This window comes from Rosa chinensis, chromosome 3 (genome assembly GCF_002994745.2).
Source record: "Rosa chinensis cultivar Old Blush chromosome 3, RchiOBHm-V2, whole genome shotgun sequence".
Classification (NCBI taxonomy): domain Eukaryota; kingdom Viridiplantae; phylum Streptophyta; class Magnoliopsida; order Rosales; family Rosaceae; genus Rosa; species Rosa chinensis.
Genome location: NC_037090.1, coordinates 6,640,893 through 6,657,411, shown reverse-complemented (window position 1 = coordinate 6,657,411; position 16,519 = coordinate 6,640,893). Strand labels below are relative to the sequence as shown.

General features: G+C 38.3%; 4 protein-coding genes across 9 annotated transcripts; 2 read left to right on the top strand and 2 right to left on the bottom strand.

The window, feature by feature from the left end:
• Nucleotides 1-117: 117 nt before the first annotated feature.
• LOC112192420 (AP-3 complex subunit mu) lies at nucleotides 118-4,223 on the top strand. Of its 2 annotated transcripts, XM_024332156.2 has the most exons (9): nucleotides 118-201; nucleotides 774-843; nucleotides 964-1,063; nucleotides 1,493-1,603; nucleotides 1,684-1,773; nucleotides 2,108-2,355; nucleotides 2,981-3,190; nucleotides 3,417-3,624; nucleotides 3,832-4,223. In XM_024332156.2, exons 2-9 carry the CDS (start codon nucleotides 809-811, stop codon nucleotides 4,075-4,077), a joined length of 1,248 nt encoding a protein of 415 aa, XP_024187924.1. In that variant the 5' UTR covers nucleotides 118-201; nucleotides 774-808; the 3' UTR covers nucleotides 4,078-4,223. The 2 variants fall into 2 exon arrangements, with proteins under 2 accessions (XP_024187924.1, XP_024187925.1); XM_024332157.2 differs by lacking the exon at nucleotides 118-201 and having other exon boundaries at nucleotides 790-843; nucleotides 964-1,049.
• A 187-nt stretch (nucleotides 4,224-4,410) lies between these two features.
• On the bottom strand, nucleotides 4,411-5,954 carry LOC112192422 (psbP domain-containing protein 1, chloroplastic). 3 transcript variants are annotated; one of them, XM_024332160.2, is made up of 5 exons: nucleotides 5,754-5,954; nucleotides 5,564-5,635; nucleotides 5,371-5,433; nucleotides 4,837-5,271; nucleotides 4,411-4,742 (listed from the first exon to the last, which is right to left on the bottom strand). In XM_024332160.2, the coding sequence occupies exons 1-5, from the start codon at nucleotides 5,862-5,864 to the stop codon at nucleotides 4,521-4,523; spliced, it is 903 nt and encodes a 300-aa protein (XP_024187928.1). In that variant the 5' UTR covers nucleotides 5,865-5,954; the 3' UTR covers nucleotides 4,411-4,520. The 3 variants fall into 3 exon arrangements, with proteins under 3 accessions (XP_024187928.1, XP_024187930.1, XP_024187929.1); XM_024332162.2 differs by lacking the exon at nucleotides 5,754-5,954 and having other exon boundaries at nucleotides 4,837-5,264; nucleotides 5,564-5,641; XM_024332161.2 differs by lacking the exon at nucleotides 5,754-5,954 and having other exon boundaries at nucleotides 4,837-5,255; nucleotides 5,564-5,637.
• Nucleotides 5,955-7,571: 1,617 nt separating this feature from the next.
• LOC112192338 (alkaline/neutral invertase A, mitochondrial) lies at nucleotides 7,572-11,595 on the top strand. The gene is made up of 6 exons (XM_024332017.2): nucleotides 7,572-8,576; nucleotides 9,059-9,218; nucleotides 9,407-9,618; nucleotides 10,158-10,651; nucleotides 10,740-10,788; nucleotides 10,955-11,595. The coding sequence occupies exons 1-6, from the start codon at nucleotides 7,809-7,811 to the stop codon at nucleotides 11,279-11,281; spliced, it is 2,010 nt and encodes a 669-aa protein (XP_024187785.1). The 5' UTR covers nucleotides 7,572-7,808; the 3' UTR covers nucleotides 11,282-11,595.
• Nucleotides 11,557-15,627, bottom strand: LOC112192339 (protein RTF1 homolog). 3 transcript variants are annotated; one of them, XM_040516279.1, is made up of 3 exons: nucleotides 15,375-15,627; nucleotides 11,854-13,889; nucleotides 11,557-11,693 (listed from the first exon to the last, which is right to left on the bottom strand). In XM_040516279.1, the coding sequence occupies exon 2, from the start codon at nucleotides 13,820-13,822 to the stop codon at nucleotides 11,873-11,875; it is 1,950 nt and encodes a 649-aa protein (XP_040372213.1). In that variant the 5' UTR covers nucleotides 13,823-13,889; nucleotides 15,375-15,627; the 3' UTR covers nucleotides 11,557-11,693; nucleotides 11,854-11,872. The 3 variants fall into 3 exon arrangements, with proteins under 3 accessions (XP_040372213.1, XP_024187787.1, XP_024187786.1); XM_024332019.2 differs by having other exon boundaries at nucleotides 11,613-11,730; XM_024332018.2 differs by lacking the exon at nucleotides 11,557-11,693 and having other exon boundaries at nucleotides 11,737-13,889.
• Between the last annotated feature and the right edge of the window lie 892 nt (nucleotides 15,628-16,519).

Below are 16,519 nucleotides of genomic sequence, written 5' to 3'. Positions count from 1 at the left end.
CGGCCAATTTGGGAATTAAGGCCCCAAACGACGCCGTTGGTGGATTTTAAATGTGGGCTGGGTTTGGGCTTTTGGGTCGGGTAAAGTTTTGGGCTTTTTCAACGGTGACGGTTAGAAAACCCGGTGTGAGTAGCCAGCAAAGCTATGAAGGAAGAGAAGACGAAGAGAACGAAGAGTTCTGCTGGTGAAGATTTTAAGCAGGTATTCCTTTTTTTCTTTGGTTTTTTTCTTGTTAAATTTTATTGCTTTAACATTGAAACTAAGGAAAAATTGAATCTTTGATATGGAAACCGAGCAATTTTCAATCAAATTAGCCAACATTTGAATCACATTGCTCAAGAAAATGGTTTCTTGATTTGATTAGTCTGCTATTTACTTCAATAAACCAGATTGTGTGCAAACTCTAGAGAGTTTGGTGCTGGGATCTTAATGCTAATCTCGGTTTAAACTTCAAATAGCTGTTGAATTTCCATGCTTTTGTTTTTGAAGATGTTATTTTCAGTTATGGTTTTGTTGTTGAAGGCAATCTTGAGTAGATTCAGTTTGGGTTCTTGTTTAGCTAGGCAAAGCTGCTTTGGTATTAGAAATGGAGAAGTTTATGGGTTTGTAGATTTGTATCTGCTGCTATAATTTTGTGAAACAGTTGGTGTTAGTGCTGCACAATGTATGAGGGTAGAGTTGAGAGAGAGATGGGTTTATAAATCGTTGTAGTTATTTGTTCACTCAGGAATTTTTTGGCTAATGACCTAATCTACGGTTATGTTCCTCCCCAGATGGTATAACTGACAACCTCAAGGAAAAGAGAGAGATGTTGCAGTGCATATTTCTGCTATCTGATTCGGGGTAACAATCTCTTTGGCTCCTTTTGTATCATCATATAAAACCCGCTAGTATTTCTATAGCTCTCTTGATTGTCGCAGGACAAAAAAGATTTTTATTTATTTAATTTTTTGGAAATTACAGTGAGGTAATGCTGGAGAAACAGCTAACTGGGCAGCGTGTAGACCGTTCGATATGTGTATGGTTCTGGGAACAAGCCATTTCTCAAGGTGATTCCTCCAAGGTAGCTGTTGCAATTTGAATGCTGACAAACTATATAATTTGTTTCTCATTCTTAATTTTTCAACTTATGGGATTACCACAATCATTTTTGTTTATAAACTTTAACTCAAGTTCAGCACCTTCCTTGTTGTTATGCTTCTCAGTCCATATATGATTGATATTTAATGTACCTTTTAAAAGCATTGGCTTCATTACAAATTGTTATACTGGTTCACTCATATTTATGAATACTTAGAGGGGAAATTTTTTTTTTGTCTATTTTTGTTACTCTTTCTAGATTTTAGTTGTGTATATAACTTATGGCTCTCAGTTTGCCAAAGGAAAACTTAATGTATGCGTGTTTTTCTTACTTCAGTTGTGAGTAAGTAGATATTTTCTTGAGTTGTGCATTTTGTGCCTTTTCTTACACTGTATGCATTGTTGTTATCAGCTGCAACCAGTAATTGCTTCACCAACACATTACCTTTTCCAAATTCTTCGCGAGGGGATAACATTTTTAGCTTGTACCCAAGTTGAAATGCCACCTTTGATGGGCATTGAGGTGATTATCATTGCTGAATCTACGTTATGTATTTCATTATGTATGCGTTGAACTGACTGGCCTCTAACCGTTAGTTATAGTTCCTTTGCAGGGTAGCTGATGTCCTCACAGATTATCTTGGCAGCTTGAATGAAGACTTGATAAAAGATAACTTTGTTATCGTATATGAGGTTATTGTCTTAATTATACTTCTGCTGCTTATTATGTTCTCGGAAGTCAATGCTTAAATTTCATCTGGTGGCGTACTTATATTTTCTCCTAGAATGTGTCTGTTGTGAGGGACAAGTTCAGTCGTTGATGTTCGTGATTGTTGTGTAATACACTTGCGTTACATGCAGAATGCTAACAAAAAACTGAACACGTGTAACATCTTATCCTCCATGGCTGTGATTCTTTAGTAACTAGGACCTGGCTGCTAGTTAAATCATTTAGTGTTTTCCACTTTGCCATATTCCATCAGTTTGCTTGAAATAGACTGACCAAAATATTTAATGCAATTTGCAGCTTCTGGATGAGATGATTGACAATGGCTTCCCTCTCACTACAGAACCTAACATTCTGAGAGACATGATTGCTCCACCAAATCTTGTTAACAAGATGTTGAGTGTTGTGACAGGCAACAGTTCTAACATGAGTGATACACTTCCAGGTGCAACATCATCTCTGATTCCATGGAGAACAACAGATCCGAAATATGCTCACAATGAAGTTTATGTTGATCTTGTTGAAGAAATAGATACAATAATAAACAGGTCTTCTTCTCAATCTTATTATTATTATTATTATTATTATTTTAATGAACAGGCCCATCTTGGAAATTTGATTCAAACACCATTTCTCCATGTTAAACAAATTGGCATATATGAGTATTTGTCAGGATGTTAGCCAGTTGAGGTTTTAAATTATGATATTGCAATATATATATATATATATATATATATATATATATGGTATTTCTGCTGTTCCCCTCTCTCAAAAGACAGGTTGATATTGTTGCCTCTGGTAGGGATTTAACATTCCATGCATTAATGCCTGTCCTTTTGGTAATTGGTGACTCTTTACAACCTCAAGAACAGACAGATACTGAGCTATGGACATGCCATTCATTTGTCAAACTGTATATGTGTCATATGCGTTTTCAAGTGGACTTCATCCTGCTGTCTCTGCAATATTGTTGAATAAGATGAATCTGAATAGTAGTGACTAAGTTCGAAGTGAAAAATGTAGTTGAATATAGTATTTGCATTTCTAGGGTTTTATGACGTATCATTTATGGATGGTGAAAAAAAAAAGGATATTTGCAGGACTGGTAGTCAGTATTTAGTGTTTGATATCTCAAGCTTTTGTGCTCACATTAGTTGTTTTTATGCTGCTTAGGGATGGGGTCCTGGTGAAATGCGAGATATATGGTGAAGTTCAAGTGAACTCCCATTTATCAGGTGTACCTGATTTGACTCTTTCCTTTTCAAACCCTTCTATTCTTGATGATGTAAGATTCCATCCATGTGTTCGGTTTCGGCCTTGGGAATCCCAGCAAATTCTGTCGTTTGTGCCTCCTGATGGACAGTTCAAGCTAATGAGTTACAGGTATGGTGTTAAACAGACACGTGTGATTTACGTTGTATGAAGTTTAGGACATACTAAAACTGGATAGGCTAATATAGTCAATTACTGTGATGCTTAATATCTATACAGGGTAATATGGTTGAGTTCAGCGAAAATTACCAAGTTTACAAATTAGAGTGTATAGTGTTGCATGATTTCTGTCCTTGTCTTATTTTAATTCTAACAAACCTCATGTGCCCTTGTGCAGGGTTAGAAAGTTGAAAAGCTCTCCAATCTATGTAAAGCCACAGCTAACCTCAGATGCTGGAACATGTCGTCTTAGTGTGATGGTTGGAATACGAAATGATCCTGGAAAGACCATTGATTCAATAACTGTGCAATTTCAACTGCCTCCATGCATTTTATCAGCTGATCTGACTTCAAATCATGGAACAGTAAACATTCTTTCAAATAAGGTACTAATATAGTATTGCCGTATTGGCATATAACTCATTACCTTGACATGACATCTACCCTTTTAAAAATGGTTTTAGGTAATCCACTTTAGAAAATGCTTTTTCGCTGCTGTTGTGCTTTCTCACTGCAACATCTGCACTTTGCACCCAAAACTGCTGATGAGTATCTTCTGGTTGGGTTTTGATTTTATATTCTTGTTTATGCAGACCTGTTCATGGTCAATTGGGCGTATTCCTAAAGATAAAACCCCTTCAATGTCTGGAACATTAGTGCTTGAGAAAGGATTAGAGCGCCTTCATGTGTTCCCCACATTTCAAGCAAGTTTTAGGATCATGGGTGTTGCTCTCTCTGGCTTGCAGATAGATAAGCTCGATTTGAGGAATCTACCAAATCGACCGTACAAGGGCTTTCGAGCACTCACTAAAGCAGGGCAATTTGAAGTTAGGTCGTAATTCAGCAATACAATTTTTTTTCTTTTCTTTCAAAGCTGTGTGAAATGAGATCAATTTGTGTACATTTGGTGTGGGAATGCTCTGAGAATGCCACTAATAGTTTCATCTGTAAATTTCTTTTTTGTTATAGAAAATCTTTGGTCTGAGATCCTAAACAGTGCTGATGATTAAGGTGAAATCCAGATATAGTGATTTTGCCCTGTACTGAAAATTTACAAAATGACAAGAAAATAAAAGAGAAGTCTGTTTCACATAATTGGAATTAGAATTTGTTGGCCTACCTCATGTTAACTTAGTATGCTTGAAGATGAGAAGCATCAAACATGGGAGAAATGCTGATAAATTAAACAATGAATGTTCTTGAACTCCAAATTGGTGGAAGAAGAAAAATAAACTAGGGAAGTGAGCCTTGGATTACAAAATTTTGTACAATCTCACGGTACTTAAGCAGCCACCTTGTTCACTCTAAATGATTCCATAACCCGGCGAAGATCACTTTCTTCTTCCACAAATACATTTTCTGGTGTCTGTAATCTCAACGCATACAACTGGTTGTTTTCAACTCCTAGAACAGTTAGGTACCTCCTGTTCCATTCCATACTAACTACACGATCTTTCGGCATAACAGCCAGTTCATTGTTGCTTGCATATGATTTTATGTTCACCTAGAAAAGTAGAAAACACATTTCAAAACACATTGTAATGAAATATTTGTAATAATGCACACAACAAACATTTACAACATCAAAACCACCTCACCTCAACTTGGTAATAAAGCTTCCCATCGTCAGCAACTCTTGAAGATGTAGAAAGAACTTTCCCCTCACGCTTCACCCCGAGTCTTGTAGACATGAACTCTGTCAGATACTGCCTAAGCACTTGCTTTGCGGCTACTTCTGGCGGACCCAGATCTTCGACGCTCTTGTAATTCGAGGATGAAGGAGAGGACAAATCCACAGCTAGGTTTTCATCAAGAATATAAGGGTCTCTGAAGAAAATATCAGCTCCAGCACCTTTAACTTGAATCCAATTCTTAGGGTACTTGAATGAGTAGCCATCAAAACTATCTATGTACTCCCTCAACGCAACAGTTTGTTGAGCAAATGCAGGACTTTGCAAACTGACTTGAGAGAAGATGCAACCTGACAAGATTAAGGCCATTGCATTCCTCCTAGGAACTGCAAAATCTTTAGTCTGATTATATATTAGAAATATATAGCAACAAGATTCATTTTTTCATGTCAAATTTATAAATGTGTGGTATAGAGGACCTATATGTGACCCCTAGCATACCTTGGATGAAAAATCAGCACTACCCTTATTTGATTTGCCTGACATTTGCTTAGTGAGGCTCACCTGCCATTGTGGTGATATGGTATCAGAGATGGAAAACTAGGACAAAATCCAAAAGACATATATGGAAAAGGAACAAAATTTGAAGGCAAATGGTACAAGAACTATATCAAATGAATAGGGTGCCACTCACTGTAAGAGTCTTCTTTACATTTGATGCTGCAACATGTAATGCTTCTTTTAGCTGTGATACCTTTCTCCTATACTGTAAAGTATGTATATATAAGTTGAGAAATAACTAGTCAATGAAGTTCCTAACATTTTGAAACATGGAGAATAAAGTAGAGCAAAATTTGTGAAAGACAGAATCACAGAAAGAGAACCTCGAGTTGAGTTTGGAGTTTGGGGCCATTAAAGTCAGAGAGAGAAGGAAGAGGAGAGAAGGAAGGTGGACTGTGCTGTTGGTGCTGCTGCATCATCACCAACCTTGCCATGTTTCCCTATCCTGCTTTCCTTTTCTTGCTTTCTGTTGGTTATATCCACAGCCTATCATTCATAGCATGTTATCAGCAACAATCTTCCTGACAGTGAGTCTAATCATATAGCCAGAAAGAAACAAGAGATGGACCTTGAGGCCCAGTACCAAAGGCAGGCCAACAATGATGGGCCATTCCTTTTCCTTCATATCTATTTTCACTGAGGCTTCTTTTGGTTAAAGAGATTACTGTGTAAGACTGTAAGCTATTTCTTTAATTATGACGTTCACGGAGCTAGAAAATCAAGAATCTTACTACCTTGTTAAGTAACATGATTTGCATTCCGGCCAATTCTCTTGCATACTCAACTAAGAGTCTTCTAAACATCAATTTCGATAATACTTTCACTTTGAAGACCAATATGACTCATTGGCTCATCTCCTTCCGAAAAATAAAAATCATCAATACAAACTTGATTAATCATCAACTCGCTTTTTATGTCTACATATAAAATCTCTACGTCATTACATTGCAATTAAGAATATAGGTAATCAAACCTGCTTTTTTTCATATCTCTCGCAACATGTTCATGTGAAGGGTGACATGGTGTTATTTTCTTTTGGTTGTTTTAGCTTGTAAATGGCATGATATGAGTGGTGGCGTGGTGCCTAAGAAATTGGGCTGCCGAGAATTTGGGATACGAAAAGTAGTGGATAGTGTTCTCTGAACAAGTGACCAATCCTTATCCACTGAACTCTAGACACGTGCAAATGTCTGAAATGCCCTTGCGTTCACGCAATAAACAGCCATGGCCAAAGTTTATGAATACTAATGTTAATATTTAACTAGATTTATAATTTGCCACGTATACCACCGCAAGTTGATTACAGGGAAGGCGGCGGCTCCCAAAAGCGAAAATATATACTTCAAGAGCATATTATTTTTCTTTGGAGAATTTTTGGATGATTAAACATGTTTTTTGGATGATTAAACATGTTTTGGATGATTATGACTAAACATGTTTTGGATGATTAAATTTTAGAGTAATTTCAATTATTGTAGTTAGCCTATCTATAATATGAGGATTTAATTCGTATTAAAACATGTTAAATGTGCTAATTTATTGATGATGGTTTCTACTTAATTTCAGTCGATTAATAATTTATAAAATAATTATTTTTATGGTCTCAAACTGAATGGTTTCTTTATTAGTTTCCAACAACCACAAAATCAAATATTAATTTCATTGCACTAAAATGTCTTTAAGAGAGTTGAACAAATGACTAAAGTGAAAGTTGCGTTAGTCCTTATTTAAAGAATATATAACATCTATGAATACTTATACCATCATTTATAACTTACTTGCTCAAAGAATGTCCCGACGGTTGAAAACATGAGAGTTTGTGATTTGATTGTTCACGAGTCGAATTTCAAACTTTAAATGCATAAAATAGAAAATATATAGACAAAATACATATCACTCTGAGGCAGATACTTGAAAAGTAAATATATCTTTTTTCTAAAAATACAATTTAGTTCTAAATGCATCCACTTCGTTAATTATGGCAATATCATCAAACGCATAGCAATTAGGGAGTGCTTAAGTAAATCTAATAACCCTTTAAAAAAAATGTAAATCTAATAACCAATTAAAGTATGTCATCTGCCAGGGTTGCCCTTCCTTCCCTCTCTACACCCAAACAGCCTATATATAAAACCACAACTTCCACTATTTATACTTCCACCAATTTTGTCATCCAAAAACTTTCAGACACCGCCATTTCTTGTTGCTACAATTTCTCTCTTCCTCCGATGATCGTCTTCCCTCCTTGTAAGTTGAACGCAAATCCCAGCTCTCTATCTCAATCTTCAGAGGCCTAGAATAGCTGTGTATATGCATGATATAGTTACAATATTAAAGATTTGAAATTTGCTCATCAATCGTACTTGTTATTGTTGGATATGATTTCCCTTAGTTTTCTTTGTCATTCTACAATGAAACCCACTTGTAGAATCCTGAGTAGTATTCGAAACTCTGCGTTTTTCGGGTTCGCGCCTGTTAAAATCCACAATGGGTCAGCAAAGAATGGAAATTTATCAAAGTTGTGCATCAATTTTGAGCAGAAAAGCCAATATCACACATACCCTTGTCGTGTATTAGGATTTGGGAGTGTTTTGAGTGATACCCAGAAAGCCTTTTCGGTACCCAATTGGAGTTTTGGCCAATCTGGGGTTGTTTCTAGGTCATTTAGAAGTAGGGGTGTTTCTGTTATTGATAGTATTGGACCCAAGGGTCGTGATTTTTCGACATCGGTGGAGACCCGGGTGAATGAGAACAACTTTGAGAGGGTTTATGTTCAGGGTGGTATTAATGTGAAGCCTTTGGTGGTGGAAAGGATTGATAAGGATGAGAATGTTGTGGGGGAGGAACAGTCTAGGATAGAGGTTGCTGATGAAAATGTGGAGGGTTTGGATGAAGCTAAGGTTCTGAGTTCTGAGAGGGAGCTTTCGGATATTGAGAAGGAAGCTTGGAAGCTGTTGAGGGATTCGCTTGTGATGTATTGTGGGAGTCCTATTGGGACTATGGCTGCAAATGATCCGAATGATAAGCAGCCATTGAATTATGATCAGGTGTTTATACGTGATTTTGTTCCGTCAGCACTTGCTTTCTTGCTCAACGGAGAAGGAGAGATTGTGAGGAACTTCCTGCTTCATACATTGCAATTGCAGGTAATCATTCACATTTATTCGTCTCTCTGTGGTTTTTCATGTTGTGTTGTTGATCTTCAAGCCTTCATCATTATGCATTTCCTTCTTTTTTGTGGTGGAGCTATTCTTAATATATGATTAACTGATTAATCTTGAATGAAAACCTTGTTCAAATTTTGTTGTGGATTAGAAATTATTAAATAATCAAGAGTTCCTTTGTATTACATTTAAACATTGGTACTAATGGAGTTCAACAAGTGACATCATTCTTTTTTTCTGTTTTTTGCCAAACCAACATTCCATTGATCTTGGTGAAGTAGTAATATATAGTCAACTGATACCTATCTATATATTCTAAGAAAATGTTACTCTAATCTCTTTTTATGTTTTGAACAAATTTTTTTTTTCCCAAACCTTTCATGCTGTTGTTGTTGACATAATGTACCATAAATTAAATGTTTTGGGTTTCATGAAATTCTTATCATAGGTTTCTTTTATCTTAGAGTTGGGAAAAAACTGTTGATTGCTATAGCCCAGGGCAGGGATTGATGCCTGCAAGTTTTAAAGTCAGAACTGTGCCTCTCGATGAGAACAAGTTTGAAGAAGTTTTGGATCCAGATTTTGGTGAATCAGCTATTGGCCGAGTTGCACCTGTGGATTCTGGTAAGTATTTTTGAACATTATATATTATGTTGCTAGAATGCTGCACAGTCTTTTGTTATTGTTGTCTTTAGTCTGCATTTTTGCACATGCTCCATACAGGGAATTTCTTTTTCCAATAAATTAATTTGCCCAGTTATGGTTCTGATGAATAATGATTTTTTTTGTTGTGCCATTAACTTCTCTGACAGGTTTGTGGTGGATTATTCTATTGAGGGCTTATGGAAAGATAACTGGTGACTATGGATTACAGGAAAGGGTGGATGTTCAGACAGGCTTGAAAATGATCCTGCACTTGTGTTTAACTGATGGGTTTGATATGTTTCCTTCTCTTTTAGTCACGGATGGCTCCTGTATGATAGACCGTCGAATGGGTATTCACGGTCATCCCCTCGAGATCCAAGTGAGTTCTTCAATTCCATAGTTCAGAAAGCTGCTTTAAGTCGTTGAGTTTTCATATTAGGCGTGAATAGAACTGCTTAATTTATGTTATTTCTTTAGTCTATATTCTTAGCAGCTGCTTTCTTTGATTTTACTGCCATAAGTTCAGATTGAATATTCCATTTTTGATGTACCTGAAATGAAAATATCTTGCTTGGTAGGAGGCCGGTAGGGTCTAGTTGGATACATTCTTAATGCTTTCTAGAGGTTGTAAAAAAGGACGTAGAACATATAGGGCCAAATCATTGATGGTGGGTTTCCTTCTTGAACTAATTGAGAGCAGCTACTTCTGACTTTTAACTTTAGCTAGCTGACCCTAAGCTTTTCTGAAATCTTGCGTTGTATCCTGGTCATGGCGTTTTATTTGATATCAGACCAGTTCTGTTGCGGTCCTATCTATCTTTTTCACGATCATATCAATTATACTTCATCACATTCAAGTTTATTTATATGTTACCTCATCTTTGGCTAGTATGATTTATATGAAGTTTGATTCTTCAGGCCTTATTTTACTCGGCTCTAAGGTGCTCCCGTGAGATGCTTGCCGTAAATGATGGATCCAAGAATTTGGTAAGGGCTATCAACAACAGACTCAGTGCTTTGTCATTCCACATCAGAGAATATTACTGGGTGGATATGAAAAAGATTAATGAGATATATCGATATAAGACAGAGGAGTACTCTACAGAAGCCACCAACAAGTTTAATATATATCCTGAACAAATTCCTTTATGGTTAATGGACTGGATTCCAGAGGAAGGTGGATTCTTTATTGGCAATCTACAACCAGCTCACATGGACTTTAGGTTTTTCACTCTTGGAAATCTTTGGTCCATTGTTTCATCTTTGGGTACTCCAAAGCAAAATCAAGCTATATTGAATTTGGTTGAAGCCAAGTGGGATGATCTTGTGGGGCATATGCCACTTAAGATATGCTATCCTGCCCTGGAATATGAAGAGTGGCGTATAATCACTGGCAGCGACCCAAAGAATACGTGAGTTGGCTGTATAATCCTGTTTGTAGGTTTTGGGGTGTGTTAGATTTTTCTATAGCTGTACTAATTTTGTTATCGGCTTCTGCAGCCCTTGGTCGTATCATAATGGTGGATCTTGGCCCACACTTCTGTGGCAGGTACGTTTTGCCTTGATGGAAGTATATATGTTTTGTGGAATAAAATGAATTGCATGCGTGAATGATTTACATTTCTTCCTATTTGTAACTAAGCATTCATTTATTTATGGGTGTGCATGATATAAGCCGGTTTTCCCTATAAAAAGCTGTAACTGTTCGATTTCAGTTCACATTGGCATGCATCAAGATGGGCAGAACAGAACTAGCTGAAAAGGCAGTTGCTTTAGCTGAGAAGAGCCTGCGAGCTGACCGCTGGCCTGAATATTACGATACCAAAACTGGGAAATTTATTGGAAAGCAATCTCGACTTTACCAAACGTGGACCATTGCCGGGTACCTTACAACTAAGATGCTGGTGGAGAATCCAGAGAAGGCGGCCTTATTATTCTGGGAGGAAGATTACGAGCTTCTGGAGATATGTGTTTGCGCACTTAGCAAAAGTGGCCGGAAAAAGTGCTCCAGAGGTGCAGCTAGGTCTCAGATTCTTATATAATGAAACGCATTCTTTCAAGGGCAAAATACTCTGCCGTTGAACTGTACAGCAACAACTTTAGGATAGGATACGAAAATAGTTGGATAGAGAACAGTCGAAGACTGTTGAAGCGGATATCAGAGTCTTCGTGTCATATGTTCTACACAGTAATGATTGGTTTTGTCATCCGATTAATTAGTTGAGTTGATCGGAATGGACACATAAAATGATTAGTATGGAGGGTGCCTCTCATTTGAATGTAAATTACTTATGACAGTTATCACTTGTCTACTTGAGTTGATTTATCTTATAGGTATATTTGATATTAGTACTTGCCATGGATTCATGGCACCTGCTCTTCATCATCCTATTTGACCTGATTGAAACTTCTGCCTCATCAAATTCTGCATTTGGTAGTTGAATTCTCCTTCCCCTAGCAATCAATTACTATGACAAATTTGACCAATGGACTGAAATGTCGGAAATAAAAACCATAGCCATAGCAAGGTTTAGGTAGTTAGTCCAACAAAATAACAGACTAGATGCATAAAAGTTCCCGCCAAATAGACAAACATAACTTTACAAAAACATACTTGGGTGGAGCATAAGGATTCAGAGAAGCCCTCTTCTTCTCTTATAGTCACTAACTGTCAATGTCAAAGCATGTCTCCTGCCATCATCCTCCGGGACTTGGTACCCTACAGTTGCTTCTATCTTTTGTTTCCTCGCCAAGTATGCAGCCGGAGCACCATGAGGTCCACCAAACTTCTGAAGTGCAGCCAACGAGATTGGCAGCTCGAAATTGTGCAGTGTATATGACTCTGTCGCTCTGTCCACAGGAGCACTTGTATCAACCAACTTCCCTGCACCTGCTGCAGCTTCCAACGCTGCCGCTGTTGCTGTCATGCCAAACTTTCCCATTACTTTTGCTTCTGCCTTGTTATCGGTTGTACCTAGAGTTCCATTTGCTGCCTCAGCAGTTTCATCTTCAGCGGCTTCATCTCCTCCTCCAGTCTTTCTAACAAAGTAATTCCTCGATCTAGTCCATCTTCTTGAGAAAGGATCATAACCAGCCTCCCCAGCTTTCAGATTCGTATTTATTGGTTTCAATCCGGAAGCATTCTTAAAATTCTCAAACCTGTTCTTCCTGTTCATCTCAGCTAACCTAATAGCCTTGGAATCTTTCTCCTGGGATTGCCTGGATGCTTCCAATTCCAGGAGCCTTGTCTTAATCCTCCCAACTTCCTCCTCATCACACTTGCTTTCTGCAACTTCCAACTGCCTCCTCAACCTATCCTTCTCAACTGCAATGTTCACCGGTCTTGCTGAGGCTTTTTTCTCCTGCAACATTTGCTTCACAGTTGTTGCTGAGTAAACAAATGTGTTGGATTTCTGTAGGGTCTCCCTCTTTTCTAATACATCCTGTTTGCTTGGCATGTAGCCAGCACTACGCTTCACTTCCCTAACCCAATCGTTAAACTCCTCCTCCTCCGGAGCAGAATTTGAGACCATAGCCATCTGCCACTTGGAAGCAGAATTTTCACTGCCCCAAACACAGTTCAAATATTTATGTGTCATTTTTCCCTCTAGCTGGTACCGCCGGTTAAAATCAGTGGCATCCACATTCTGAACCATGCAAAGCCTGTAGACTGGACCACTTGATGATTTCCCAAATCCAACCCTAACAAAGCAACCCACAATTAACTCCTCAAAAAATGGTTCCATACACCATTTTGCAAGTTTCGACCTTGGAATGGTAATGTCCTTGATGTCCTGATATGTTGGCGGCTCTAACCTTTCCTCATCGCTATCCAACGAGTCATCATCCCAAGCTGATGCTACTTCTTCAGTTTGTAACCCCTCAGCATTCTCATTTTGATCAGAGTCAATCAGACTTGGTGCAACAAGAGATTTACGCTTGATTGGTGAAATATCCTGGCTACCTACACTTCCTTTTGATGAGTCCCTCAGATTATAGCGAGCCTTCAAGTCTTGTTGCTTCAGACGCTTTTCTCGTAACTGACTCAATGCATCATCCAAAGCAGCTGATTTCTCAGCAGTCCTAGCTGATGAGCGTAAACCACGGGACAATGGGACAGAAGAAGTTTCTTTCTTTGATTGGATAGATCTTTCTTTGTCTCTCTTTGATCTTAATTTTTCCATAAACTTCTTACCATCTTTCTTTTCTGCTCTATTTGTCAAGATCATCTCTCTTTCAAGTTCAGTCAACTCTGAAAGCCGTCTCCGATCAGCATCATCCTTGTAGAGATCAGGGCCAATATCAGATTCATCACTGTTTTCGCTCTCATGATCAGAATCATCAACGTGCTCTTCGTCACTGCCTCTTTCAGCAGGGTCAAACCTCTTCTTCAGAGGTACTTGAGAGGGCTTCTTGCTTGCATAACTACGACCACCATCTGAGTCTTCATCCCCAGAGTCACTTTCATCATCAGAGAAGGAACCTCCATGTCGCTTTCTAGAATGTGGAAGTTGGTGCCGGTTTTTCACAGCTGCACTGGTTCGTCCTGCTGCCTCAAGGAGCAAATTTTCCAAGTCTGCCATGGTCTGCTGTCTGCCTTGTGCTACAGTTATGCTTCTCCAAAACAGGGAGTAATGTATAGACTGAGTACTGCAACCATAAGAGAAAAGATCATAAGATACATGCGAGACGTATCACAAACAGTTGACAAAAGAAGGATTTAAAAGAGCGACTTGCAGAAAAGTCATATTCAGTTTAAAAGCAATGATGGTTTTCTATCTCAATGTAGGAAAGCCAACTTAACAAAAACTCATAATCGCACACAGAATCTTTCTCAATATTATTGGATACCAATTCAGTTCAAGAGTTTATGCCATAATGAAGGAACATATTCAGTAAGATTTCCATGCATATATAGTTGAATCCTCAATTCTCCAATTTAAGAATTGATCTTAATAATTCCATTATGACACATATACAATCGTTGAATAGGTCTTACAATGCAATTAATTACTTTGCAATTCAAGAATAGCTCTTAGCATTTTAGGAAATGACCAGAACCTATACGAATGGTAGCAATAAAAAAGAACCTAGAGTCCCAGGAACACGCTTGCACAGGCGCGTGCAACAAAAATATAGTATGCAACATGTACAACAAATAGATGGATCGAGAGTTCTACAAGGTTCAGAAGGCGTTACATCACCAAGTGGTTAACCAGTAGAACAACAATCATTAGAGACGAGCATATATTTAATTTACTCTCTATTTGGACAATATCCCACATGAGTATGAACAATTTCATGCATTTTACACGCTCCTTCCTCTTATAAATAAACAACAAATTCAATTCATTTATGAAAAAAAAAACGATATCCACTCGTCTGCATGCTCTTTTCTGACACAGACAATTACAAACTTATCTCAAGAGATATAGGACAAAGCACGTCGAAATACAACAACCCTACCTCATTCAAGAGTTCAACTGATGAACTCCTACTATCTAATATCTCCAGGCAACTTCACTTTTGACAAAGTTTTCTGCTTTAAGTTATTCCAAATCAAAATGGCCCTTACAAATATTACTGAAAGACTGAAAGTAAAGGCTTCCCAAGGACTAATCAAAGTACCATCTACACTTCCAACACTAATAATAAGAGGAGAAAATAGAAACAAGAGCTATAATTGCATGGATGTGAGGATAAAATACAAGAAAAGTAAAAATATCCAACCTTTTTAGCTAGAAAGTTACCCAGACCCAAATGTGAAACCCCAAAATTACACCAAAAACCTAAAGATCCAACCTTTTTTGCAAGAAAGTTTCTAACTTCATGATCTAAACCATAACAATAACACAATGCATTCACCAAAAACAAGAGAATGAGTGTCAAGATTAAAAGGCCTAATTTTGCTCAAACAAGACAAGAACAAAAGTAAACAATTTCAAACACAAAAACCTAACAATGTAGTACAATTGAAGACTGATGCAACCATTCATGTTAGCACAATCAAAGGAACAACCAGAAGACCAGAAACAACAACAAATTCAACATCTTGAACAGAAAAAAACCTAGAAGTCTTTGTTTGATCGCCGAAAAAGTAAAAATAAAAAATTGAGAGGAAGAAAAAGACGTCACCTTTGTGATCAGGGGGGTGACGAAAATTGGGGAAATTTTGGTAAAAAAAAAAAAGCAAACAGCAAAGTTGTTTGGAGAAGGCAGAAAAAAAAGGGTGAAGCTAAACGGCGGTGATGAGTGGTGGCCGGGAAAGTGCGGGAAGTGATTTGGAGGTTGGGGAGTGTAGAATGTGAGAGAGAGAGAGACAGAGTCTAGTGTATAATGGTTATGTGTCAGTTTGGAGCACACTTCTGCCCTACAAGTGTGTCGTGTATCTAGGAGGAGTTTGTTAGCCCTTGCCCTTGGGATTCTAGGATTTATCAAATTTTTAAGAGAAAAATTCAGTCACCGTCCCCAAACTATGCTGCCAAGGCCAATTTGATACCCGAACTCTCAAAAGTATCAATGTGATACCCAAACACGTATTTTGACATCAATGTGATACTTCCGTCAAAAATTCCTAACGGGGCCGTTTGTTTGCTGACGTGGCAAGTACGTGGGCAAAAAAAAAAGGGCAAAATGGACTTTTTACCCTCTTTTTTTAATTATTTTTTTTCTTTTCATTTCTTTTTCTTTTCTTCTTCTTCTTCAACCTGACTCTTCTTCTTCTCTCTCCACCTCCCCTCTCTCTCCTCTCCTTCTCCACCACCCAAACCATCACTAACCCCGCCGATATCCTCTCCAATTCGGCTCCGCCATCGTCCGCAAGCTCCAGTCCTTAGGTTTCAGCAACCTCGTCCTCCGTACCCACACCAACCTCGACCTCACGCGCTAAAACGACGTCGAGTCCTTCTTCGCCACCGAAAAGCCCCAATTCGTAATCCTCGCCGCTGCAAAAGTCGGCGGCATCCGCGCCACCAACACCACTCGGCTGACTTCATCGCCCTCAACCTCCAAATCCAGACCAACGTTATCGACGCCTCGCACCGATTCGGAGTCAACAAGCTCCTCTTCCGGGGATTGGTGTAAATGCAAGATGAGCTGATAACTTTGTCGGCATTGCAGTAAACGGGGGGGGGGGAGGGGGGGCTGGGATCGGTTCTGTTTTTGGCATTTTTTGCCTGAACCGAAACCGAAACCAATATATTTTTTCCGGTTCGGTGTCGTCCCTTTTTTTTTGCCGGAACCGTTTTGGAACCGGAACTGTGTTTTTCGGTTCGGTTATA